Genomic DNA, 27,373 nt, shown 5'->3' with positions numbered 1-27,373 from the left:
CAACACCAGCTACCAGCCCGCACTGGTCATTCCCCATCCTCTCTGCTTGAGACCTCTCTTTCCCCAGGACCCTTGCCAAGGTCCCCCTTCCTCCTGGCTCTGCACCAAGCAGTCTCCAACGGAGAGACAGCATTGCTACAACAGACACAGGAGGACATGGGGACACCTTCACAGACTCAGAGCATAGCCCAGGCCCTGAGCAGAACACAGCTCACATACCTGGTTTACCTTAACTTCATTTGGATTGGTCACACGGTCCAGGCCGTAGTCCAGCACATTGTTCATTCCCGGCTGAAAAGAAAAAGAAAAAACAATAGACTGCTCATTATGAGAAGAATCCCCAGTCTCTCATCAATGTTGGGTTTTGGCCAAGCTGCCAACCATGGGATTGAGCTGAGAAGGGCTTATGGCCTAACCCATGGGAGATATGAGGATGTTTAAACTCCCTAGGTGAGCCAGGGAGCTTTCTGAAGGCATTCAGTCCTATTACCATAGCTGCCTAATACTCAGCAGAGTGGGATGGAAGAGCGGATGAGTGAGTGGACGAATGTGTAGACGGATGGATGAAGGACAGGTAAATGGCATCTCCAGCACCACAGTGAAGTAGTGGGTAGGCAGATGGATGAGTGGGTGGGTGGATGGGTGGGGTAGATGGATAAGTAGGTGGATGGATGCATGGTTGAGTGGATGGTTGGACTGTGGAAGGGAGGAAGGAGAGGGAAGGGAAGGAGGAGGGAGGGAGGAAGGAAGAAAGGAAGGGAGAAAGGGAGATAGTGGGCTTGTGGATGGGTGAGTAGATGGGAGGATGGCATCTCCAGCACCATAGTGGGATGGTAGGTGATTGGACGGATGGATAGATGAATGTACGGATAACAATGAAATTCTGTAAAACTTCACCGAGATCAATACACGGAGCTCTGGACTCCTCACCCAGGGCTCCTTCCCCACACTCTGCAGCTTAAGTCTTGGGCTGAGTGAGAAAGAAGTGGATGCACAATGACTCGGGAGAGTCCAGACTTCCACCAGGCACCTACAGGTCCCAGCCCAGTTCTGCGGCTTCTCAGCAGTGCCGAAGATCTTGGAAAGCACACCTCTGCGCTCACTGGCCCACACACTTGCTAAGCAGAGATGAAGTCTACTACCTGGCAGTCTTTCCTTTTTTTAAAATATTTTATTTATCTGTTTGTTTGTTTTTATTTTGAGAGACAGAAAGAAGCAGATAGAGAGAGAATGGGCATACCAGGGCTTGTGGCTACTACAAACAAACTCCAGACACACATGCCACTTTGTGCATCCAGCTTATGTGGACACAGGGGAATCGAACCTGGGTCCCTAAGCTTCGCAGGCAAGCGCCTTAACTGCTAAGCCAGCTCCCCAGCCCCCTGGCGGTCTTTCTGAGGATTTAGAGTGGGCTACGACACTGGCAGCCAACGGATCACGGTGAACAGAGGGCCGTGTTCATCTTGAGATCGTGCAGGAAAAAGTGGGAGCGAGTGCTGGGGTTGAAATATTTCTCAGTTCCCCTTTCCACTGGAAAGTCAGTCCTCCAGCAAGTCTCACTTGGCCTCTCTCACCTCCTTGTGGCCAGTAATTGAGGTCTTTCACTTCCCCTGAGCAGGCAAGTGTCAGCATTTGCTATGAAGCAGGCAGACTACAGCGGAGTAGAAAGGCAGAACGCAGCGGTCTCTCGTCAGTCTCAGCAACAAGACTGCACAGTCTTTGGTTCAGAGGTTAAAAGCTAGGACAGGCTCTGAGTTGGGGAAGAGCTGTGCGGAGTCAAGATCCTTGGTGCCTCCCAGGTACTGAGCATGAGGAGCAGGTGCACCATGGCTCTGCTGCTCTGAGGGCAAGAAGGACTAAGGAGACTGGAGCCGTCATCTGCTCAGCAGCCACCAAGACACTTGTCCTTCCAGCCCCCATGGTGAGCAGGTGGAGCTGAGGACCTGGACAGCTGGCTGGGGCCAGGACAAAGAAAACAGCAGGATTTAAAAGAGTGCCCACACATGCAGGCAAAGTAGGTCCTGGCTTGCCTGGAGGACCAGCGAGGCAAAGGGGAGCATGATAAGAAGCCACATTCTGGGGACATCCAGACCCTGACTTCCACCTCACACTCACCCGGCAGAGGGAGACAGGGTCCCTGCTCGTTTGTTAGGGTGCTTGTCTGTATAATGTTGAACAGGCGAGGAGACTGGACAGAGAGGAGGCCCATCAGCGTGTCATGGGTAACAAGTGTTCCAGCCTCCTGGGGCCTCGTATACTAGCCAGAACACACGAAACTTAACAACAACAGCAAAAAAAGCTAGGACATCCAGCTAATTTCAGACAAACAGCAAATTATTTATATCTTAATAAGTTGGGTTATTTTGAGCATGGGGATTTTATTTTAAGATAATGTCTATGCCAAGATGGCCTTGAACTCACAATGTGGACCAAGCTGATGTAAAACTCACTTTGCTGCCTCAGATTATTGAGCACTATGATTATGAGTTCATGTCACCACACTCAGCTCCAGCAGTTTATCTTTGTTGTATATTTATAACCAAAACTATAAAATTGATTTTGACATGTTATTTGATACAGAAATATTGGTTATTTATCTGAAGTTCAAGTTTAACCAGACACCCTGTATTTAACTTGTTAAATCTGACATCCCGGTTCAGCAGGCTGCCTTGAAGGCAATTAGGGGGCTACAGCCCAGAGGATGAAGGGGGGGCAAAGAGGGAGATGGAAACTGGGAAGAAGGAGGAGTCAGCGTCCTCACCTTGTGACCTGTCAGGCTAGATCAAAAAATACTTCTGGGCAGGAGAGATGACTCAGTAGTTAAGGCACTTGTCTGCAAAGCCTAAAAACCTGGGTTCGATTCCCCAGTATCCACGTAAAGCCAGATGCACAAGGTGGTGAATGCGTCTGGAGTTCATTTACAGTGGCTGGAGGCCCTGGCACACCCATATTCATTCATTCTCTCTCTCTCTCTCTTTCTCTCTCTCTCTCCGAGAAATAAATTAAAATTTTTTTAAACTACTTCTGAGGCACTTCCTCCCAAGCTCTCGGGGATGGCCAGGGACCTGCCCGTGGCTGTCCCCACCACCCAGCCTCTCTCTGAGCAGTGGTCCCAGCCAGTCTCTGGTCAGAAGGCTAGCTCTCTGGCTGTCTAGGCTTTAGAGACACTCGTGGATTCATCCATCTGTGGTCTCTGGTCGACCATGATGATGACCAGAGCTACGGCTCACACCATTTCTGGCCCACTAAGTGTTCAATTGAAAGTTACCCAGAGCCACTGTCACTATGCAGGACACAAGAGCGGCCACCACGTCCCCACGGGGTGCTGCCAGCAGACAGGTGGCACACACACGCCTTCTGTAACGGTGCCCCACACCCGAAGCCCTTTCAAGATGGGTGAGCTGTGAGCCTCCCCCCTCCACCAGAACTGTGAGCACCAGAGTACGGCGCCCATGCAACATCTCTTGGGCATAAGCAAGAGGCAGTTTTCCAACTGCCTGGTGGTTCGGGCGAGGGAAGGAGAGACCTTTTGCTGCTCAGGGAGGAGGCGACATTTCTCAGGAGTCAGCAATCCAGGGCAGCGCAGGTCTGGGAGCCGAGAGGGACCCATGTGGTGGCTCTCAGCCCATCCTCCTGCGCACTCTCTAATTCTCCTCCCCTCCTTCAGTGATCTTCAGACTCTTCCCTAAAGCTTTAAATCCCTTTGATGCATGGGACGGAGAGGATAAATAGAATGCTAAATTGTTTTGTAAACAGGAAAGAGAGAGGGCGGAGGAGTGAGGCTGAGACAAGGAGACGATGTCATGTTGAAGGGTTAGAGAAGGCTGCTCCAAGCACCGCCCGTCGCGTGTCACTCCCATGCAGATGTGTTCCCTGATGTCTGATCTGGTGCAGAGCTCCAGCCTCCTACAAGCTGATTCTGCACTCTGTACATTACTCATTCATTTACATGATAGTTTTCGTTGTTGCTTCTCTACTAGACTGGAGTAATCATCTGATGTAGGAGAGTAGATATCCAAAGACGTATGTTGATTTTTTTTTTTCATTAAAACCAGAGCATATGCAATACCCCATACGTGTCAGACTACTTTTCCAGGGGAAGGAATGGCCTTTGAAACTATCTTAATAGCTTCACCATGTCTCATCAGACTAGCTATACAATCATTTGTTTTATCATTCTCTGCCATGGGGCACTGAGCCCAACCTCCACAGAAAATGGAAGACAGACATCCCTTCCTTGGGTGTCTATAATAGTTGAAACAAAGGCTGTTCAGGTTTGCCATCCAGTCATCTGACCTCATGATGTAGGGAGCATGACCAGAGAGCAATCCTTACCCAGAAAGCCGGGCCTAAGGAATGGGCCCTACCCTCAGATGATGCCCAGCAGAGGGGCAGGGGCGGCCCCTGACATGGCAGCTTGAGCAACCATTTCTCCTCATTACGCTGCTGACCTGCCATCACAGCTGTACTCTGCTGCATTGGGGTAAAATCTGACTGGCATTTGGCCTCTGTGACTGTTCAGTTGCCATGGTCCTCTGCTGTGAGCTAGCTTGTGAGCTGTCGTGGTGGAAACCTTACAGAGTCACAGCTCTGCCCTGTGGACTCACAGTCCAGCCTTGAGCAGGTTGAACTCTCTGGCCTTTGATGCCTCCAAGCGAGTCACTGGAGGAGAATGCTCCCTGCCTCACAGCGCCATTGTCAGATGAGAACGAGGCACTCCATGCCAAGATCTTCACGGGCGCACAGTAGGGGTGCAATGACAGCCAGCTACTAATTAACATACCCAGCTCCTAAAACTTTTCCCAGCCCAGCATCAAGGCCTAATAAGAGGTCTCACAGATTAAGACAGCAACAAGAGGCTCGGTGGGTAAAGTGCTATTCAAGCATGAAGATCTACGTTCAGACCCCATCACCCACGTAAAATGTCACACGTGGTAGCACACACCTGTAATCCCAACGCTGGCAACGGAGAAACAGGAGAATCCCTGAGGTTTGCTGGCTGGCTTGTCTAGCAGGATCAGTGAGCTCTAGGTTCAGTAAGATGCTACCTCAAAGAACAGGGTGCTTGCTTGCAAACCCTAGGACCTGAGTCCTATTCCCCAGTAGCTACATAGAGCCAGATGCACAAAGTGGCACATGCATCTGGAATTCATTTGCAGAGGCAAAGGTCTCTGGCACACCCATTCCCTCTCTCTATCGTTCTCTCCCTCTCTCATTCTCTCTCTCTCTGCTTGCAAATAAATAAAAAAAAAAATTTAAAGACTAATGTGGAGAGCCAATGAAGAAGACCTCCGATGGCAACCTGTGACCTCCATTCTCATGTGTACACATATGCATGCACACTGTCGCGCGCGCACACACACGCACACACAGGCACATGCAAAAAAAAAAGAAAAAGAAAGAAACAGACAAATAAACAAGTGGACAAATCAATTTGGTGACTGCAGCCATGTCACCCTCGAGAGCAAGTGGTCCCAGTCAGTCCCCTGAGGGCCTGCCCCATGTCCGCAGAGCCTGTCTGGTTTGCTGGGGCTGGCTGTTTCCCCACTGCACTGATGGTTTGTTGGAGTCTCCTGGAGACAGTCTGGCAGGCTGTGGGCTCCGGGGCGCATCAGACAGACTGCTCTACTCCAGACAGAGATGCTGCTCAGACAGAGAGCCGTGTGCCCCGTGCGAGAAGAGGCAGAGGGCATTCCAGGAGAGTCTAGAGAGCAGGTGCGGGAGGTGGTCCCATCCCACCTTACTGTTGGCTTGGGACTGAGGGGAGCAACAGTGGGGAAGACCAGACGGAAGGAGCAGTCTGACGTCCTGGGGTTTTAGCACCCTGCTTATAGCCAAGCTTCCCTCTGAAGCTGGGTCTCCACTGCCATGTCAAAGGGATGAAGCACATCTGAACACAGGTGCTCTTGATGGTGGAGCGGCCGTGAGTCGAGCAATGCTCCAAGGAGGGAAGGGACTATAAGCATGCTGACTTGCATGAAAACATCCGGTGCCACTGTCACGAGAGGCAAAAGAGCATCGGACACAGGAGAGGGGACTGCACAGTCAGCTCTCTGTGTTCAGATTCTCTGGCACGTACAAGCTACATAATCGTGTGCAAATTAGTAACCCCTCCTGAGCCTCAGCCTGGTAATAGACTGGGAATAACACCACCTTCTATACAGGGTTGCAAACAATAAGAGAATGACCACAGAGCCTAGCACATTGTGAGTTCGACACTCAGGTCCACCATGACAGTGCCTGCGGTGAAAATGACAAGGGTTGGGATGGTGGCAATGGTGGAGGGCGGGGAGGAGGGGAAGGCGGCAATGGAGGTGGAGGAGAGATGGTGGGCGTCGTGGTAGAGGTGGGGGAGGGGAGGGCAGCCACGCATTCCCACTGTCCTGTGTACTCCTGCGTCATGCTGTGAAGGGTCACTCAGCCATCTGCTGGACAGGGCGGAGAGCTTGCCCCAGGAGAACCAGAGAGAAGCTGGGTGGTCTATTATTCATTTTCTTGCCAAAGGCCTCCTGGATATAGGGACCAGGGAAGGAGAGGGCTCTTGTACAGAGCATGGGCACAGCCTGTCTATGTGACTTTGTAAGGCCTGTAGTCACACGACATGCTCACTCGCGCTATACACAATGGAGAACCCGCTCTCCATCCTTGAAGGAATTGGTTCCTGCAGCTGTGGTACCACTGGGCACCAGGGCATCTTGGAAAGTGGGTAGTGAACAATCCGCTTTCCCTCATCCTCACCAGGCTACTTCTAGAACACATGAGCGATATGCTGTTCACACAACAATCTCATTCCAGAGCTACCAACGGAGAGACACGTACTTGGGTCTGAGCTCTAGGACCCTGTGTCTAGTCACCCACACCCAGCTCCAGAGACCCGTGTCACACATCAGCAAACCAGTTTTCCCCAAAGGGGGACTCCAGAAGCAAAGAAAACCCAAACAAGCTATTTGGGACCTTCACCTCAAAAACGCACCATCCAAACCCATAAACCACAGCAGCAAGACCTCAAAGAAAGTCTGGTTTAAGTGTGCAAAGAAAAGAACCCAAACAGCCGCACTCTGAGGAGTCTGAAGTCCAAAAATGTGCAGGCTTTGGCGTCAGGTCTGGCCCAGCTCCCTTCCTCATTCTGAGAACTTCTGATACTGAGGTCTTCAGTTTCTAGACTCGCTCTCATCTCTCCCCACTTCCCAGGAGCTAGAGGCAGCACATGGGCCTGACATAGAGGGAAACTGAGGCATTAGAGTTAACCTCACTGGGTGGGGCGGCAGAGCCTGCTTCTTTGGACGGGAGGATAATGCTGCCATTTCCCAGGGATGAGCTGGGACAAGTCCTGTCAGTTATGGCTTGTCTCTCGGGACCACTAGAAGTCCCAAGGCCACAGCAGCAGCGTGGCTCCGGCCACGAGAAGCTTAGCACACGGCTTCTCTCTTCCTCCCACCTCGGCTGCCGACCCGGATCCGTGGGAGGGAAAGAGGCAACTGAGACACACAAGATGGCTTTGGCTCTGCACGCTGGCCTTTCTCGCCACGTTTAATTTTTCTGCTTTGAGGCTGTGCTCTCAGCATTCCTTTCTATAATCTTTTCCCAAGGAACAAACAACAAAACGTCTCAGCCCTCATAAAAGATGAGTTGATTAAGGTCCCTAAATACCACCAACAGGCAGGCCGTGAGTAGATCCCCCTCAGACACAATGCCCGTTCTCTCCCACCCACGTGGGCAGCCAACACTTAGCAGCAACTCGGCTGCTCTGTTCTTCCCCACTCTGCCACCCCAAAAGAAGGGATGGCAGCCACAGGTATAGCAGAGTGAGGAGGGCAGGGGTGGGGAGACCCGGAAGAGGTGGGGAGCCCGTACTCACAGGGCAGCGGTGCACCAGCCAGTACGCCTTCTCCTGGCTGTCCAGCGCATACCTGTCTGCCTTGTTTCTTTCCTTCCCAGTCCTGAAAAAAAAAAAAAAAGCCATGTTCAAGGCCAGCCGTGTTTCGCATCCTTCAGTTTGTGATGGTCCCCATGCCGTGGTGTGTGTGCGTGTGTGTGTGTGTGTATGCAGGCATGCACACATATGCACATGTGGAGGCTATAGGTGGAAATCAGATATTTTCCTCATTCTTTTTTTTAATGTATTTCATTTATTTATTTATTTATTTGAGGGAGGGGAAAGAGGCAGAAAGAGAGAGAGAGAATGGGTGTGCCAGGGCCTCCAGCCACTGCAAATGAACTCCAGACACATGCGCATGCGCCACCTTGTGCATCTGGCTTATGTGGGTCCTGGGGAAGTGAACCGGGGTTCTTTGGCTTTGCAAGCAAGCGTCTTAACTGCTAGGCCATCTTCTCCAGCCCTTCCTCATTCTTCTACCTTATTTTTTGAGTCAGGATGAACCCTAAACTCACCAATTTATTTAAACGAGGAATCGTCTGTCTTCTCCAACACTGGGCTCATAGGCCTGCATCACTGTACCCAGCATTTTACTTGGGTGCTGGGGAGCTGAACCAGGGCCTCATGCTTATACGACCAGCACTTTTACCCACCAGGCCATCTCCCCCGCCCCATCATTTTCTGATTTTTATTTGTTTATTTGTGTGTATGTGTGCGCACATGGTGCCCATGGCCCAGGGTCTCTTGCTACTGCCAAAAAATTCCTACCCAGCTTTTCTTGGGTGGTTGGGAGATCAAACCCAAGCAGCAGGTAAGTGCCTTTAACCACGGAGCCATCTCCTCAGCCCCTTTCTCGATGACCTGGGCCATTGTCCCCACCTGCCCAAATAATCCTCGAGTGCCACAATTATTATAGACACAGTAAACACTGATATCATGGGAACATATAAACACAGGACCAGCCAGTCAGACTCTCTGTATACATGTTAACTCGTCTGACCCTAGTTGGTCCTCCTGTGGGACTCTCCCCACTGGCCAGTTTAGGGAACTGAAGCCAAGCGTCAGCGAGGGCCCTGCAGGGTCACAGTCCCAGAACATGGCAAAACTGAGACCTGACTCCGACAGTCTGGGACTCCATCCAGCTCCCCCGAGAGCACTGGGCCACGGTGAGGACAGATCATGTCGCCATGAAGTCCTAGTATCAGATAAGCTTCACCAAGTCACCACTGGAGAGAGCAGGGACACGATCGGAGCTGAATTTGACCCTCTGACTTCAAACTGGCTTCCTGCTTTGGCGAAGCCTGGACCAGTAGCAGAAAATCCACCTGCAGGGGGGCTATGCCATTCTCGGGGAGTCCCTAGCTTCTCCCTACCCGTTGGTCCTCCACCACTCCCAAGAACTGGCGTCGTCAGGGCTCTTTCTGAGCTCCACTGAGGACTAAAAAAACATCATTCCCTCTTGTCTCCCCATCTCCCTTTTGCAATTCCGGGAGGAAATGATGCTGGCTTCCCTCCTCCGGGAGGAAGGCAACACTCATTATCATGCCAAGGGCCCCGTACAGCCCCCTCCAGGGCAAGCTTTGCTCACATTTATTACTGCTTGTTTTCCCAGGCAGCAGGCAATGTGAGATGACGCACACACCCTCCTCACGACATAGTCAGTGGATTTATCTCCCCGTTAATGTACTGTGAATAACATAATAACATCTAGAGAGAGAGCCAGATGGGTGAACACCACCATTCCAGCAGGGTGCTTTGCCAACCTCCTCTGAAAATTAAACACGGACACTCCCATTTCCCCTCGACAACCTAACTGGATTTTCTACCAGGTTAACTAGCCCGAGTCCTCAGGAGGATGGGCTACAGGCAGCGTGAGATATAAGTGGATTCAATAATGCTATCTGACAAATTTACAGTCTTGTAAATAGAGCCCTTCTCCCAGGACCTGGTGGCCCTTGCTGGCTCTATGCATCAGTTTCTGTCTTTGTGGTAGATAAGAACAGAGGAAAGTCAGGACAGATGGAATCCAGGACAACCTGTGAACCAGGAATTCTTGCAGCTGGTCCTGTGGTTTCTTAATAATCGCATTTGTTTACTCTTTCATTCTGTCATAGGTTTATTCATCTCCCAACACGTTCCCACTACTAGAATCTTTTGGGAACGAAATACATACTCTCCAGCCTTCAAATAGCTTTGGTCTAAGCCTTATAGAAATAGTCAAGAAGTAAATAGGGAATTGCAAATTGCATTGTGTGTTGTGAGGAAACATTCAGGATACTATAATATAGAACAGGGATGATGGCTGCCTTGACTTTTAAGTATGTCGACAATTCTTCCATGCCCCTTCCGTTGACAGAGGTGCCTTTCCCTTGCAGTCAGATAGAGTTTCTTTTGTTTATTATTTTTATTTATTTGAGAGTGACAGACAGAGAAAGAGGCAGAGAGAGAGAGACAGAGAATGGGCGCGCCAGGGCCTCCAGCCACTGCAGACGAACTCCAGATGCATGTACCCCTTTATGCATCTGGCTAACGTGGGTCCTGGGGAACTGAGCCTCGAACCGGGGTCCTTAGGCTTCACACAGGTAAGCGCTTAACTGCTAAGCCATTTCTCCAGCCCTAGAGTTTCTTTTGTACACGTGTATGTGTGGTACGTGTGCAAATGCACGCGGAGGCCGGAGGTTGTCGTCAGGCACCCTCCTCGATCGTTCTCCGCTGCATTTACTGAGGCAGGGTCTCTCAGATCTCACCAGTTCTCCTACTCTAGCTAGCCAGCTTGCCCCAGGGCATGCTGCCCTCACTTCCTGAGTGCTGGGGTTACAAGCAGGCCATCACGCTCTGCCAGCATGTAAGTGGATGCTGGGATCTGAACTCAGCTCCTCGTGCTTGTGGACCAAAGTTTTCACTCACGGAACTGTCTCCTCAGCCCAGGTGGGGTTTTGTGATGATTCTCACCAACATGGTATATCAGCGTGGCAGGTGTAATTTCTAAGGCTGAGCCACAAAACGCTGGACAGCTGCCATACTTCCAAACACACTCCGGAAGCTTCCGCCACCGTACTGCCTTATACACTCTGGAGACCTCCACTATCATACTGCCATATACACTCCAGAAGCTTCCACCACCTCTGAGCCGCCCAACTGCCCCAGTGTCTCCAAGCTGTGAGGGAGCTCACGCCAGACCACATGGAGGGCCTGGAGGCTTATGGACAATAACAGGGGGTGCCAGAAAGCCCTCAGCTACGTCCAGGCTCCCAGCTCTGGCCGCTGGACTACAGTCTCTTGAAAGACTCTGAGTTGGAATCTTACTGCCAAGTCCTGACCTATGGATAGCATAGCAGATAATAAGTAAGTGTTGCTATTTATAGACACTATGTTTAGGATGGTCTAAATACAGTAAGAGCTCATCAGAAGAGCTTTGTAAAGGATGTGGACTTGGAAGGAAGCATTATAGCTTACTTGAAGTCCAGTGACATGACCCTGTTTGTGTTTTTTCTTATTTTTTTTTCATTTTCATTTATTTATTTGAGAGTGACAGAGAGAGAAAGAGACAGATAGAGAGAGAGAGAGAGAATGGGCACACCAGGGCCTCCCGCCACTGCAAACGAACTCCAGATGCGTGCGCCCTCTTGTGCATCTGGCTAATGTGGGTCCTGGGGAACCAAGTCTCGAACTGGGGTTCTTAGGCTTCACAGGCAAGCGCTTAACCACTAAGCCATCTCTCCAGCCCCTGTTTGTGTTTTAAAGATGGGAGCAGGGCAGGCTGTGGAGGTGACTCTGTGATTTAAAGCACTTGCTTGCCTCCTCCATGTAGACCAGCTGACAGAAAGCTAGAAAAAGCCATGCTGCCTGTAGCTCAATGGGAGACAGAGAAATCAACAGTGAAGATACCTAACAGTGGACACTGCAAGCCAGGCCAAATGAGCCAACAGGTGCAATAGTGGCACATCTTTTATGGGGGAAACCAACCACCCTCTAATTTGACTTGAGGCCCACTCCATTGGAGGGAATACAATCCTGATACTGAAAACCTACATCGGGGTAGTCATGAGCCCTTGGAGTGTAACATCTGCTGCTGTCTGGCTAAATGTATATACTATGCTCACCAAACTGCCCAGTAAGCACTTCTCTTACTGTTCATACCCATATATTAATGCTACTCTCACTTTTGGTTAGAGAACCTTCTGTTTTCAGATGGCAATGACCCTGGGATGACTCAGAAGGCACCACGGTGCTAAGAAGAAGTGACAGAGGAGTGCTCAGCACTGAAATATCTCTACCACACCTTCCAAGGCTCAGAGTCCATTGCGGAAGAGGTGGCGGAAAGAATGTAAGAGCCAAAGGAAGGGTAGGACTCCTTACAACGTGCTCCTCTAGACACAAAATGGCCTGGCTATCCATGATCTCACAGTGCCTGACACTACCTACATAAGACCATCACAATAGGAGGAAAAGATCATGACATCAAAATAAAAGAGACTGATTGAGAGGGGGGAGGGGATATGATGGAGAGTGGAGTTCCAAAGGGGAAAATTGGGGAAGGGAGGGAATTACCATAGGATATTGTTTACAATTATGGAAGTTGTCAATAAAAGCAAACAAAGCATTTGATTGCAAAGTTTGCCAGCTCTGGTTCAATTCCCAGCACCCACATACGATTAGATGCAAAACAGCTCATGTATCCATGATCCCAGCTGCCTACAACAGTAAGCAGAGCCAGGAGAGTCTGAGGCTTGCAGACCAGCTACCGTGGCATTCATTTGCAGTCTGGCAGCTCATTCTCAGCAACAGGTGACTCCGCTTCAAGAAGGGTGGAGGACAGACACCTTGAAGTTGTCCACTGACCACATGCACACTGTGGCCCCCACACACATACACAAAAAATACACAAGTGAAATAAATTTTAATTGTCTTAAAGAGCTGGGGAGATGGCTCAGCAGTTAAAGGCATGTGCTTGCAAAACCTGCCAGCCTGTATTCAATTCTCCAGGACCCGTGTAGAAGCCAGATGCACAGAGTGGCACATGTGTCTGGAGTTTGCTTATAGCGGGAAGACGCCCAATCTCTCTCTCTTGCTCACATAAATAAATAAATAAATGAACTTTTTTAAAGTTGCTTAAAACTTTTTTTAGGGCTGGGGAGATGGCTCAGCAGTTAAATGCACTTGCTTGCAAAGCCTGACAGCTCAAGTTCAATTTCCTAATATACATGTAAAGCCAGATGCACAACATGGCACACACATCTGCAGAGTTCATTTGCAACAGCAAGTGGCTCTGGCACATGCATATAGTGTCTCTCTCTCTCTCTCTCTCTTTCTCTCTCTCTGTTTCTTTCTTTCTCTCTCACACATAAATAAAATTTTTAAGCCTTAAATTTTTTTATTTGTTTATTTATTCATTTGAGGGAGAGAGAAGCAGAGAATGGGCATGCCAGGGCCTCTAACCACTGCAAATGAACTCCAGACACATGCGCCACCTTGTGCATCTGGCTTTACGCAGGTCCTGAGGAATCAAACCTGGGTCCTTTGGCTTTGCTGGCAAGTGTCTTAACTACTACGCCTTCTCTGCAGCCTTTTAAGCCATTTTTTTTAAACGGGAGTAGGGCTCCTGCTGGGTGGTAGAGCTCTGATATAGCATGCATGAGTCCCTGGGTTTGATCCTCATCACTACGGCTGGTTCGAGAGGCGTCTGGGAAGACACTGTCACGGGGCAGCCCAGTGAGGCAGGTTCCACTTGGTAGGAAAGAGCTGTGGGTGTGGAAAGGAGTCAGAGCTGGGTCACAGATGACAACAGGACCAGGTAACTGGACACAAGACGTTGCCAGGAAAGGATGGGATGGATGTGATTCATCCTGCCGCAACCAGTAATAGCAGAGGAGGGAGCTTGGATAGTAAGAGGAAAACGTCCAGCTGCACACAAAGCAGATATGGTATCAGTCGAGATCTTGAGCTGGCAGCTGAACGCAAAGTCGGGGCGCTCCTAAGGGGAGGCTCGGAGGCTGGGGGGTGGCTGGGCAGTGGTACAGCACTTGCCCAGCAGGCTCAGAGCCCAGCATTCCAACCTCAGCACTGAACGACATAAAGAGGAGGAGGCTGAGCCTGACAAAAATACTACCCTCTGCACCGACACCTGGCCCGTGTGGCTGTGTGGAGGGACACTAAATCTGAAAGCCGAGCAGCCTGTGAGGGAGGGCAGCTGTGGGGTCAGAGGAAGGGCAGCCTCTCCAGAGAGCGCCCATCTCACCGCTCCTAGAATGAGCGCGGGGTTGGGGGGAGGAGGAGGCGTTCCCATGAGTCTGGGCGCTCAGAAATTGATCCAGGTCTGGTGGAAAAGGACAGGAGCCACTGAGAACAGCTCTGAACTTCAAGGGCACCACCAGCTCCCGGAAGGCTTGCATCAGGCTCTGTGCTCCTCGGGGGGGGGGGGGGGGGCGTCTGGAATTGTCCTAACCTGAGCAGAGGTGGGGGAGGGCATGGAGGGACCAGAAGGATGGGCACCTCTCTGTCTCTGTGTCCTTGGACACAGCCCAGTGCTGGAACCCATTAGTAATGCAAAAGTGGTGCGCTGAATGGTGTGTGTACATGTGTGAGTACACATGCGTGTGCAAAAGTGTGGGAGGCAGAGGGCTGGAGAGATGGCTCAGTGCTTAAGCACTTGCCTGTGAACCCTAAGGACCCTGGTTCGAGGCTCAATTCCCCAGGACCCATGTTAGCCAGATGCACAAGATGGCACACGCATCTGGAGTTCGTTTGCAGTGGCTGGAGGCCATGGCGTGCCCATTCTCTCTCTCTCTCTCTATCTGCCTCTTTCTCTGTCTGCCGCTCTCAAATAAATAAAAATAAATAAAAGAGAGAAAGAAAGTGTAGACCAGAGGTTGACATCAAGTGTCTTCCTCAACCATTCTCCATCTTCGTTTTTTTGTTTTTTTTGGTTTTTTTTTTAGGTAGGGTCTCACTCTGGCCCAGGCTGACCTGGAATTCACTATGGAGTCTCAGGGTGACCTCAAACTCACAGCGACCCTCCTACCTCTGCCTGCCGAGTGCTGGGATTAAAGGCATGCGCCACCGGCTCTCCATCTTACTTTTCGAGACAAGGTCTTCCACTGAACCTGAAGCTCCCCGAGTTGGAGAGACTAGCTAGCCAGCAAACCCGGGGCTCCCCTGCCTCTGCCTTCCCAGCGCTGGAATTACAGGCACGCGCACCCCGCTTGGCTCGGGCGTGGACGCTGGGGAACCTGCGGCCCCGCCCTCACGCTTGGGCCAGCGCTCGCCTGCTGAGCCTCCCTCTCCAACTCCGCGGGACGGGACTTAATCATTCCAGTGCAAGCCCACCACTGCCTTGCCAGGTGACCTTGACCACGCAACTTTAACCTCTCTAAGCCTCAGTTTCCCAACACAGACGAGTAAGGAGTGACAATAGTGATGACGCTCGGCATCTCCTCCACACCAACCTAAAAGAGGACAGCACCCCCGACCACCAACGGAAGCCTCGTACACAAAGGCCAGTGGTGACAGGGTAGGCAGCTCCATCCGCCTTGCCTTGCCGAGAAACACCCTAGTGTATGCCAGCTCTCTTTACAGATGCCCCATGGGATGGGGGGATTTCTCTTCACTGTCATTGTGAAGGATTTGAAACCACTGTAGAAACACATCTCTGGGTGTGTCTATGAGGGTGTTTCCAGATAGATTTAGCTGAAGAGAAAAGACCCACCCTGAATGTGGGCTGCACCATATCCATATCCATGTTGGGGTGCTGGACTGAATAAAAAGGAGAAAGTGAGCTGAGCTTTCCTAGTGTGAAAGCAACGTGACAAACTTCCTCACACTGCCGCCGATGTGACCGCCTCACCACAGTGGCCTGAGCCCTTGGACCGTGAGCCAAGGTGAACCCTCCACTCCTGTGTAACAGTGTTCTCATTCCCCCGATTCCCAGGTGACCTCATGAGAATCAGATCTCCACCATGCAGCCCATCCAAGTCTAGACCTTCTAGGATGCTGGCCAGTTAGGGTGAGCGAGGCTGGCCCAATGGGAATCACTGGTTTAATAAGCACATGGGCAGGTTGGCAGATACTCCAGGGTGCTCTCACTCCTTAGATCGCTGGTAGATGGGAACTTCCCTAGTCAATGCCCTGTGAAGCTAAGTAAAACCATACAACCTGCTTTGTCAAGTGCCTTGTGAGCCCGGGTAGCAGGTGTCACTGAGCTATACAAGCTGTCCCGTCTCGGTTCTAGCAATGGGTAGAGTCCAGATTGTGTGAACCCTTCCAAATGGGTCCTGGAGTCAGGGAGAGCATGTTATGACCTCCCGGCGACCCACAGAAGACATGAATGTAAGCAAGGGATGGACCTTGCAGAATCCAACCTCTGAGAATCAGGGGATGTTTGTTCAGACCTCACCCTGACTGATACACCATTCCCATCACTCACTCACTGTCCCCAGAATTTGCATCCAGCTCTCATTGACAAGGCTTATCCTTCTGATGGGACTTGTGGCCACAACTGCAATGGAGGCCACAGGCAAAGACGAGAGAGCAGTGGGTGAGCCCCAACACAAATCTGATTACACCTCGCTCTTACTCCAAATCCCTCTCTGGCTCGCTGTGGCCCTGGACACCAAGTCCTCTTATGATCAGCTCTTGTGACACCTCCAGCGACCATCTTACCAACTTCAGCCCATTTTACAGTTTGCACTCTGCTCCAGCCACAGGAAATGCTTATACAGGGCACTACCCACCTCCAGGCTCCATTCTGCCTGCTTAGAACGTCCTTCCTGCAGCTCCACCTCTCCTCTCTATCCACATCACTGTCCTTCACCTAGACACGTCCTACTCGACACTGGGTTCAGCGTCTTCTGAGGCCCCTCTGGAAACCCTTCCCCATGACCTTCCTCTCCCAGCAGCACCGTGACCCATTCACATCTGTGTGACCCACTGCCTGTGCCTTTTTATTCTCTATGCCTCAGTACTCCCTGAAGGCTGCTTTGAATCCAAAGTAAAGAGGGAAAACAGACAACCAGGACAGATGTGCCTGCTTTTTACTCACCGGTACTGTTCTTTGGCCTGCATAATGACAAAATCCCACTTGTAGTTAATTTTTTTGTTCAAAAAATCATAATTTTCCTAGAGAAAAAAAAGCAGAAGTGAGAATGGTAAGTCAGAAGGGATGCCCCTGGCTCACTGCAGCCGTGGGTCCAGCCCATGCTCTCCACCAAGCTTCACGAGGATGCTCATGTGAGCCAGGGTGAAATCCTTTCTCTTTTTAAATTTTTGGGGCTGGAGGGATGGCTCAGAGGTTAAGGTGCCCGCCTACAAAGCCTAAGTGCCCAGGCTTGATTCTCCAGGACCCGTGTAGAATCAGATGCACAAGGTGGTGCATGCATCTGGAGCTCATTGGCAGTGGTTGGAAGCCCTGGTATGCCTTCTCATTCTCTTCTCTCTCCCTCTCTCTCTCAAACAAAAATTTTTAAAAAAGAGAGAGAATTTACACCAGGCATGGTGGCACACGCCTTTAATCCCAGCACTCTGGGAGGCAGAGGTAGGAGGATCACCAAGAGTTCAAGGCCACCCTGAGACTATATAGTGAATTCCAGGTCAGCCTGGACCAGAGTGGGACCCTATCTTCAAAACCAAACAAAAAAATTTACTTACTTGTTGACAATTTCATGCGTACATATAGTCTATTTTGATCATGCTCACCCCTCATTATCCTATCTTATCCTTCTCCTGCTGAACCCCTTCTTCCTAACCAATTTCCTTCCTACTTTCATGCTTGTCTTTATTTCACGACTCGTTAAGTTAAACTAGGGTTCCTTGAATGAGCATTGGTGGGAGGTCATTTGTGGCTACACCACTGAATCAAATGCCCCCTCCCCAGTAACCAACCACCACCTGCTCCTCTAGAGGAGTGGGGTCTCATGAGACCCTTCCCCTTCTCTCATGGAATGTTTATAGGCTCAATCTTATGCAGAAAACCACGGCTGCTGTGAGTTCATGAATGTAACAGCCAGGCCGGGTCCAGAAGTCCACTTTTCATAGCGTTCAGCCATTAAGATATTTGCCTGCAAAGCCTAGAACCTGGCCTCAATTCCCCAGGACCCACATAAAGCCAGATGCACAAAATATGGCACATGTGTCTGTAGTTCATTTGCAGTGGCTACAGGCCTTGGAGCTCCCATTTTCTCCTCTCTCTCTCTCTCTCTCTCTCTCTCTCCCTCTCTCTCTCACCAAATAAATAAATAAGTAAAATTTAAAAATCTACAAAATGAGCTGGTGACAAAACAAAATCCTGTAATACCAGCTACTCAGAACCCTGAGGCAAGAGGATCAGAAATTCAAAGCCATATGGATCACTTAGTGAGACCTTGTCTCAAAATGTAAAAAAAAAAAAAAAAAAAAATTAAAAAGGTGTTGTGACTGGGCATGGTGGCGCACACCTTTAATCCCAGCACTTGGGAGGCAGAGGTAGTTGGATCCCCATCAGTTCGAGGCCACCCTGAGACTACACAGTGAATTCCAAGTCAGCCTGGGCTAGAGTGAGATCCTACCTCAAAAACACCCCCAAAAAATAAATTAAAAAATTTAAAAAGGGGGGTTTTGGATGTAGCTCAGTGGCAGAGCACTTGCCTACCACGTGTGAGGCCCTGGGTTCAATCCCTTTGCTATTGCACAAGAAAGGGTACTGCTCTCTACGAGAAGTGCTAGCCTTCTGTGGGTCCCGCGTGTTCTTTGAGAAAGCTGATCCGCCTACACTGAAGTTAAGTCTTTCCTGTTATTTTCACACCTCAGACTCAAGTTCAAAGGTATTAGTCCCCGGCTGTCCGTTATCATATGTATTAGTTCAACTATGTTGTTTGGGCATAACAAAATGAATGGACAAACCATAGCACGTTGTTCAGTAATCACCAAGGGAAGGCCTGAGATCACATTACAGCGGCGGAAATTGAAACTACATGTGGGGGAGAATTTACTTCAGTGAGCAGTTCTTACATAAATCAGTGGGTGGAAGGAAGGAAGGAAGGAAGGAAGGAAGGAAGGAAGGAAGGAAGGAAGGAAGGAAGGATAAGGGTACAAAGTAATGCAGTAAGAGGGAAACAGTTCATGACTACCTCCCACAGTATAATAAATGGTATTGAAAATATCTCTGTACCTTTTCATATTCTTCTAGGATCCCCTTCTTCTTGATATTGCGCTTGGCAAGATAGATGGCTGGAAAAGAAAGCAATGACGTTTTCCAACATCATCGAATTTCAAAACCTGCTCAGTGGCCTCCCTCTGTCCCAAGCTACTGTGTTCAGAAGGCGAGACAGTCTCTACTCCCAGCTCAGATCTAAGCTAACATAAAGGTCAGGATGACAGCAAGACAAACGCCACCCCAAGGCAGCAAGCAAATAAGCACTGAGTTAGGCAAGAGCAGAGGTGAAGGAGTGAATGAGGTAGTTACCATAGTCTGTGTCTTCAGCTGGCCACTGCTGAGTGGGCCAGAAGTATGGGGTCTACAAAGAGAAGCAGAGAACATGCTTAGCCACTGGGTTACAACTTGATGGAGCCCTGGGAACGGGATGAGATAAACCACCTTAGCCCCCTCCAGCATTTGTGAGGAAACCCAGCCAGCTGGTCACGTTTGGAATCAGATGAACCCCACATTAACCCCTAAAATCAAGACACGACCCACCTGAAATCTGTAGAGGCTGCCGTCGGGCTTGAGAACGAGATTCTTGGGGTCTTGCAAGGGATAAATGTAACCGTACTTGACAATAAAGTTGCCCAGGTTCTGTGCCTCTACGGTGATGGCGTTCAGACATGGATGGTAAAAGTAGGGTCAGTGTCAGAAGCTAATGGCCCATACCCCACACAGCACCCTAAAACTCCAGGACAGTGTCCCAAAGGCTGGAGCAGAGGTTACTGAATGTGACTATGGACATGCTTGGGCTGGGGAGAATGGAAAGGGAGAATCCCTATGCCGGTCCCCAGCAGTGAAGCCTGAATGTTTATGGGTATCACAGGTAGCCCACTGCAGGTGACATAGGGAGACAGTTAGGGACCCTTCTATGGGCTCTTTAATCTAGAAAAGGTCCTAAGAGTGGTTAGAAAAGGTCTCTGCTTGATCAAAAGTCCCATCCTCACAGTGATAAAGGAAAGGGGGCTGTGTTTACGGTCAGTGACCCCAGACTCAACCCCAGCCCTCATCAAGACCCTTCCTCTCCAACATATGTCCTTTAATTGCCACCCTCGCCAGTTTGCTTGGGAGCAAAGCCCTGGTTCTGAGATGCATCACTTGCAGTGAAGCCTTCCTGGTTCTTGCTTAGAAGCGCTAGTTGAAACAGCGCGTCCTCTTCCTCCAGCGCCACGCCCTGCTGCAGCTCGCTCCACCTTCCAGGTCCTGGGACGCCTCTCTCCCAGCCTCTCTCTTCAAGGCCCACTCCCCCCATCACACACCAGACCCACGGGTTTTATGCCAACTTGCTCCAATAGTCCTTTCTCGAGTCTAAAGCCTGCCCTCGGATTCTCCCACTGTGATCCGCCCACACGTAGCTGTCAAGCGTCCTAGCTCACATACAGTTATTAGAGACACTGCCCAGCCCCAAAGCTGCCCGTGGCTTCCTCATACCTATCTCTAAGAAAAAACTGAACCTAAAGCTGGGCTTGGTGGGGCATGCCTTTAATCCCAGTACTTGAGAGACAGAGGCAGGAAAATAGCCATGAGTTTGAGGCCACCCTGAGACTACATAGTGAATTCCACATCAGCCTGGGCTACAGTGAGACCCTACCTCAAAAAAACAAAAATTCTGAACCTGGGGCTGGAAAGATGGCTTAGTGTTTAAGGTGCTTGTCTTCAAAGCCAAAGGACCCAGGATTGATTCACCCAGGACTCTAAGCCAGATGCACAAGTTGACACATGTGTCTGGAGTTCATTTGTAGTGGCTGGAGGCCCTGGCATGCCCATTCTCTCTCTCTGTCTCTCTCATAAATAAGACAAATAATTTTTGAACCTGCAAATGTCCACCTCACCACCTCCCACCTCCATATGCAGCAAATGTTATCACTCCCAAGCCCTCTATTTCCCATTAGTTCCATCTCTGCACCATTGCTCTTGCCAGTGTTCCCTTCCAGAAAAGCCATCCTTGTCCCCTTCACCAACCCATGAGCATCATTTCTTTCCAAACCAGCTGTGTGCAGTAGCCCATCCAAGGAAGGCTTTTCTGAGTAAGTATTTCCCTTGCTGTTTACGCCTTTTACATGATCGCTATTTTGTGCCCAGATTATCATGCCTTTGCCTTTGACTCAGCTTGTTTTACATATGAAGATCCAGCCTCTTTGATCACAGTGTAACTTTTGTAGAGACTCCTGCAAAACCTTCCTTCAGCTTCCCCTGTGGTGCTGTGTGCTGGCCCTCAGTGCAGAGCCAGTCCTCACCCAGATTGGAGATCCAGAGGCGCTGGATGATCCACTGCAGAACATCACCTCCTGCAAGACAGAGATGCACTGGATCAACATCCCAACCTGCTCACCCAGCCCTTGACCACCGTGTCCTCCTCTGCATGGTGTCTCCTCCAAGCCTCCTCACCCAGCCCCTGACCACCGTGTCCTCCTCTGCATGGTATCTCCTCCCTATATGGCATGAGCTTATCCATCATCTTCTCAACCCTCAAAGATGCTCCCCATCATCCCACTCACAGATCCTATGCAAACTCTGCAGCCTCTAATTTGGAGCCACCATGATCTGATTCCAGCAGATACATGGCTTAACTTCCTCTCCTCTCCCTGTCTTTGTGAGTGTATGAGTGTGTGTGAGAGAGAGATGTGTGTGGCAGGGTGGTGCACAGGCTATGGAACACATATCAAAATCACAAGACAGAGCCGGGCGTGGTGGCGCACGCCTTTAATCCCAGCACTCGGGAGGCAGAGGTAGGAGAATCGCCTTGAGTTTGAGGCCACCCTGAGACTCCATAGTGAATTCCAGGTCAGCCTGGGCCAGACTGAGACCCTACCTCGAAAAATCGAAAAACCAAAAAAAATAAAAATCACAAGACCAGCTCCCAATGTCAGTCCTTGCATTCTACTTTGAGACAGGGTCCACTTTTGTTGTTTACCATTGTGTAGCCAGGCTATCTGTCTTGTGAGCTTCCAGAATTTTCCTGCCTCTGTCTCCCATGTTGCCCATAGGTGCACACAGGGATTACAGATGTTGGCACTACTGCGTCTACCTTGACGTGGGTTCTGAGGATCCAAACTCTGGTAGTCAGGCTTGCCCAGCAAGTAAATTTAACCACTGAGCCACCTCGGTCTCGCAAGGCAAGTACTTTAACAACTGAACCATCTCTCAGCCACCAGCGCACTTTTGTCAGAGTGAGAGGAGGGAGCATATTTTAGTAACATCCTGAAGGACGATGGAATGTGGGCTCTGTTTGAATCCTTGCCTCAGACCTTGTAACTCATATGCATTGGCCTGCAAACAATGTATGGTGTGTACTGGCAAAGGAAGGAAGGACGGACGGAAGGAAGGAAGGAAGGAAGGAAGGAAGAGAGGAAGGAAGAAAGAGAGGAAGGAAGACAGAAAGAAAGACAGAAAGAGAGAGAGAGACAGAGAAAGGAAGAAAGGAAGGAAGGGAAAGAAAACACAGGGCCCGGTGTGGTGTTCACACCTTTAATCCCAGCACTTGGAAGGCAGATATAGGAGGACCGCTGTTGTGAGTTCAAGGCCACCCTGAGACTACAGAGTGAATTCCAGGTCAGGCTGGGCTAGAGTGAGACCCTACCTCGAAGAACCAGGGGAAAAAAAAAACATGCAGAGTGAAGAAAGAAGGTGAAGGATGGGGAAATGACTCAACAGTTAAAGGTGCTTATTTGCAAAGCTTGCCATCCAGAGTTCAATTCCTCAGCTCCCACGTAAAAACAGATGCAAAAAAAAAAAAATGGTGCATGCATCTGGTGTTAATTTATAGCAGATAAAAAAAAAAAAAAACACCCTGTCATGGCCTTCCCCACACAGACACATAAATAAAATGTTTTAAAAAGAGAAGGTGCACGCCTCGGACCCTGAGAATTTGGGTTTATCTAAGGACCTGTTAACCTAAAACAAGCTCTCCTATCAAGTCCAAAGCTGCCACGGACCGAGGGAAGCTCTGAGCCTCCTCCTAAGCCTGGGGCCTCTGCCCTCGTAATCTGAAGACAGTCCTTAGAGAGAAGGGCAGCGGCACCTCAGGACCGAGGAACCAAGCTGCCCAGCTCAGAGACCATCTCGAAAATGCTCGGGGCCTCATTCTCCCGCAACCGCTGCCTCCAACCTGAAGGTGGAGCTTGGGCCCCGCATGTGTGTGCCAAGGCAAAGTGTGCCAAGACCCTACTGCCTGGGGCCCAGTGGCTGGACACATGATACTGCCCTCTGACACAGGAGGAAGGGATTTCTTCTGGGGCCTTCCACGGAGGGTGTGAGTATATATGTAGACTCTGGACTCAGTTGTCTAGCTCCAGCTGTGGTTAGGTGTGAACATCTCATCCTTGTCCAGACCCTGAGGCCCAGGTGCCCAGCCATTCTTCCTCTCTCTCTCTCTCTCTCCCTCTCTCTCTGTCTTCCTCTTTTGCTCCTTTTCTCTCTCTTTACTTCTCTCAGTACCCACACTACACCATGATTGCTTTCAATATCTTCCCATTCTATAGCTCTTAGTTTTGATTCACCCCTAGACAGCTCTCAAAAGCAAAATTCTTCATCTGAAACCGCCGCTTAAAAATCCCCTGCCTGGGTGTGCCGGCCAACATTCTACCCCAAGTATCTCTTTAAAGGCATGCAGCTTGCAAGACCGCCCCAGGCAGACATCAGATTGATTAGCGTTCTCCACTGAGGAGCCGAGGGCTTTCTCATCCACTTAACTGGTTCCCAAAATAGACCAAATGAATTTACAATGCCACCAGCCTCTGCACCGCGGGGCCTGGGCACCAGCAGCGTGGCAGACTGGCGCGGCCCAGTCTCCACATCGGCCACCTTTGTTCTAGAAAGTCCTGGTCCCTGCCGCTGGAGAAGTTGGATGGCCACTTACTGTTGCTGAAACAGCTGTGACAGGACACGGACTTCTCCCTCGGGATCTGTTTCTACAGCAACTAGAGCTCACCCGTGTGAGGGAGGGGGGCATCCTCACCCAACTCCAGAAGCTAAGTGTGCCAGGTGGGCAAAGCAGGAAAGCAGCTCACCCACACCGAGAGTGGATAATATCAACTCTGAGTTACAGAGCCCAACTCAAACCCAAGGTCACTCCCAGAGGGCCTCAGTGCCATGGGGGATGGGATCCTAAACCTCTCATGCTTCCGTAGCCCCATACGCAAAACGGGGGTGGTCATTTCCATCCCCTAACTTTACGGTGGGTGCTCTCAGACACAGGATGGGGAATTGTTAGCTTTCACCACCAAGCAAGCATCTGCCGCATGCTGGGCCCTGGAGCATCACCATTGCTTTCATTCCTAGGACCTTCCCCAGACAGGGATTGCTATCCTGCCTTACATGAGGAAACCAAGAGCCGGGCTACCCCACTAGGAAAAGAGCACTTGAAGGACTGACCCCCAGGGCTCATGTCCATGGCTGTTTGCACAGTGCTAATACAGAACCGACTCGCAGTAATCTCATCTTGGCCACCTCTAAGCACGGGATGACCAATAAGCAAGACAAGCCACCTCCCACGGAAGGGTCCTTGTTGTGGCCGACTTCCGTTGACAACTAGATTGGATCAGGAATCGAATAAGGGACGTGCCTCTTGGAAGGTCTGTGAGGGCATTTCCAAGAAGCATTAACTGTCTCCGAGTGGACAGCCTACACAGAGAGGGTTTCCCTTTGATCAGGTTACCCTTGCTCCTCATTGGCCGGTGCATGTACCCAGCTTCTCCCACCTTCCAACGTTGCCTGGAGACCGGAGGCCCTTCAGGAATCTTCCAGGCCTTCAGCGTCACACTGGGACTGCTGAGCCATCCAGCCTCGTGGATTGAGGAACTAGCGGGTTCTTAGACGCCCCAGCATGCAGACAAGATAGCAACTGTCGGACTGCCCAGCCTGAATCATGAAAGCCAGTCTAAAAAACCCTCTCCCCTGCTGTAATATAAATTCATTCTATCCATTCTGTTTCTCTAGAGAGCCCAAATCCAGAATGAGTGAATTTTTTTTTTCCTTTTTGGTTTTGTTTTCTCAAGGTAGGGTCTCGCTCTAGCTCAGGCTGACCTGGCATTCACTACGTAGTCCCAGGCTGACCTCAAACTCACAGCAATCCTCCTACCTCTGCCTCCCAAGTGCTGGGATTAAAGGCAAGTGCCACCATGCCCAGCCAGAATTAGTGAATTTAAGACAGAAATTATTCGTGATAACCATCAGTGGGTTAGGGTTACCTTCAAGGACATCTGCCTCTTAACCAAGGAGAGCAGAGGCTTCCTGCAGGGTTGCCCATAGGTGCCCACTCTTTGGATGCCCGGGGCTACTCTGATCTCACTCCTTCCCTGAGGCGCACTTCAGCAAATACTCCGCTGGAGCCAGCGTTCTGTTGCTGGCCCTCGAGGACCCCGAGCAACGCCTCGTCCTGGGCCTTCCCAGTGCAGCACAGGAATGGTGGCCCCGTCGGGGAGAAGCGCCAGCCGCAGGGATGAAAGAGGGCACTTGCCTGGTGGGGGCAAAAGCTGGCACTTTCCCTCGCCGTGTCTGTTGGCCCCTGTGATGATTGATCCTTATTGTCCACTCTGCAGGATCTAGATCGCCTCTGGGCATTTCGGTGAGGGGTTTCTAGATTAGGTGGACGGGGCTGGAGAGATGGCTTAGCGGTTAAGCGCTTGCCTGTGAAGCCTAAGGACCCTGGTTTGAGGCTCGGTTCCCCAGGACCCATGTAAGCCAGATGCACAAGGGGGCGCACGCGTCTGGAGTTCATTTGCAGAGGCTGGAAGCCCTGGCGCGCCCATTCTCTCTCTCTCTCCCTCTATCTGTCTTTCTCTCTGTGTTGTTGCTCTCAAATAAATAAATTAAAAAAAAAAGAAAGAAAAAAGAAAGCTGGATGGGCCAGCTTTCTAAATAATAGATTAGGTGGATGGAGGTAGGAGCGCTCCATTCCACAGGCTGGGGTCTCGGGCGAAGCCAGCAGAGTACTCGCTCATCTCCCTGACCGCGCGGGCCACGTGGCCGAGGGCTTCCCACTGCCACCGCCCTGCCTTCCCCGCCTCGATGGATGTAACCTCAACCTGCGAGCCTAAATAATCTCTTCCTTCCTTAAGTGGGTTCTGTCGGGTGTTTTGTCACAGCAACAAGCAAAATTACTAAGACAACGCCCACAATGAAGTTGTGGGTAGATACCACACATTCCAAGCAGTCGGGAAGAAGGAGGAGGAGGTGAGGAGACAGCCTACGTCTACGTCGAGGGTGCGGGCCAACAGGGCAAGCCCCAGGCTCTGCTTCTGCCAGCAACACAGCTTGCCCTGACAGGTATCCACTGCAAAACCACATCACAAAGCCTGGCTAGCAGACTAAGAGAAACGCATTCTCGTCCACACACCCAGCACCTACTCTGTAATGCCCCCGAGAGATGCTCTGCAGGCCCTTAAAACCCCACAAAGGGCGGAACCAGGGCCCCACCTCCACAGAAAAATTCAGAACGGTATAAATTAGAAGGAAGAAAAGGGTGAGGGAAGACGGAAGCCCAGGTTTTTCCTACCATATAGTCAGTATTTTGCAAGCAAGCATCCTTAGTTGCTGAGCCCTCTTGCCCGCCCCAAACAGGATTTTGGATAGTAAACATTTCAGCTTTGTGGGCCCTAATGCAGTCTGAGCACACACACACACAAAAAGTATCTTTATTTACTTATTTGAAAGGGTGGGGGTGGGAATGGATATGCCAGGGTCTCTCTAGTCACTACAAACTCCAGATGCATGTGCTACTTTGTGCATCTGGCTTTACGTAGGTACTGGGGAATCAAACCTAGGCTATCAGGCTTTGCAGGCAAGTCCCTTTTACTGCTGAGCCCACAACTATATTTTATTTCTGTAACTGAAGCAGTCACAGACAATACATAAAGTGGATGGGCATGGACGGTTCCAATAAAACTTTATTTACAAGCATAAGCTGTTGGACAAACTTGGCCTCTGTGTCTGAGTTTGCCACCCACTTTGTGGGATTTGTTCCAGGCCAAAAGCAAACCACAAGTTACATCACCTGTCATGGCATGAGGGACGGTGGTGACCAGCACCCTCTGGTTCTGCATCCTCACCCCCGTCTCCGGGTTCTGCATGTCCTTCACAAGTGCTTCAATCTGCAAGACACAGCAGGAAAAGCCACCTGAATGAGATTGTTCTGGAAGTTTCTCATAGTATTGAACAGGACCCAAAGATGCAAAGGGGACCCAGAGGCTTGCAACCCAGAGCAGAAACCAACCAGAACTCCAAGAGTACTTTACAGACCTCCTGCACCAGAAGGGCTCAAACAGATGCATTCTGACCTGGGGAGCTTGGAGAAGTCTGATACAGATTGTCCTTAACAAAAAAAAAAA

The 27,373-nt window shown here is 50.4% G+C and overlaps 1 protein-coding gene across 2 annotated transcripts in view; it reads right to left on the bottom strand.

The window, feature by feature from the left end:
• Rgs9 (regulator of G protein signaling 9) overlaps window positions 1-27,373 on the bottom strand; it is an 82,606-nt gene that overhangs the window by 41,438 nt on the left and 13,795 nt on the right. For both annotated transcript variants that reach the window (XM_004655138.3, XM_045158975.1), the window contains exons 2-9: window positions 27,040-27,136; window positions 21,284-21,334; window positions 19,542-19,648; window positions 19,311-19,362; window positions 19,017-19,075; window positions 16,914-16,990; window positions 7,859-7,940; window positions 229-291 (exon numbers count right to left, since the gene is read on the bottom strand). In XM_004655138.3, coding sequence (XP_004655195.2) covers window positions 229-291; window positions 7,859-7,940; window positions 16,914-16,990; window positions 19,017-19,075; window positions 19,311-19,362; window positions 19,542-19,648; window positions 21,284-21,334; window positions 27,040-27,136 — 588 coding nt within the window. The remainder of the gene's footprint in view (window positions 1-228; window positions 292-7,858; window positions 7,941-16,913; window positions 16,991-19,016; window positions 19,076-19,310; window positions 19,363-19,541; window positions 19,649-21,283; window positions 21,335-27,039; window positions 27,137-27,373) is intronic.

The sequence above is a fragment of the Jaculus jaculus genome, chromosome 9, assembly GCF_020740685.1.
Source record: "Jaculus jaculus isolate mJacJac1 chromosome 9, mJacJac1.mat.Y.cur, whole genome shotgun sequence".
NCBI lineage: Eukaryota > Metazoa > Chordata > Mammalia > Rodentia > Dipodidae > Jaculus > Jaculus jaculus.
The sequence above is the reverse complement of the archived record's forward strand: the minus strand, read 5'-3'. Positions and strand labels throughout refer to the sequence as shown.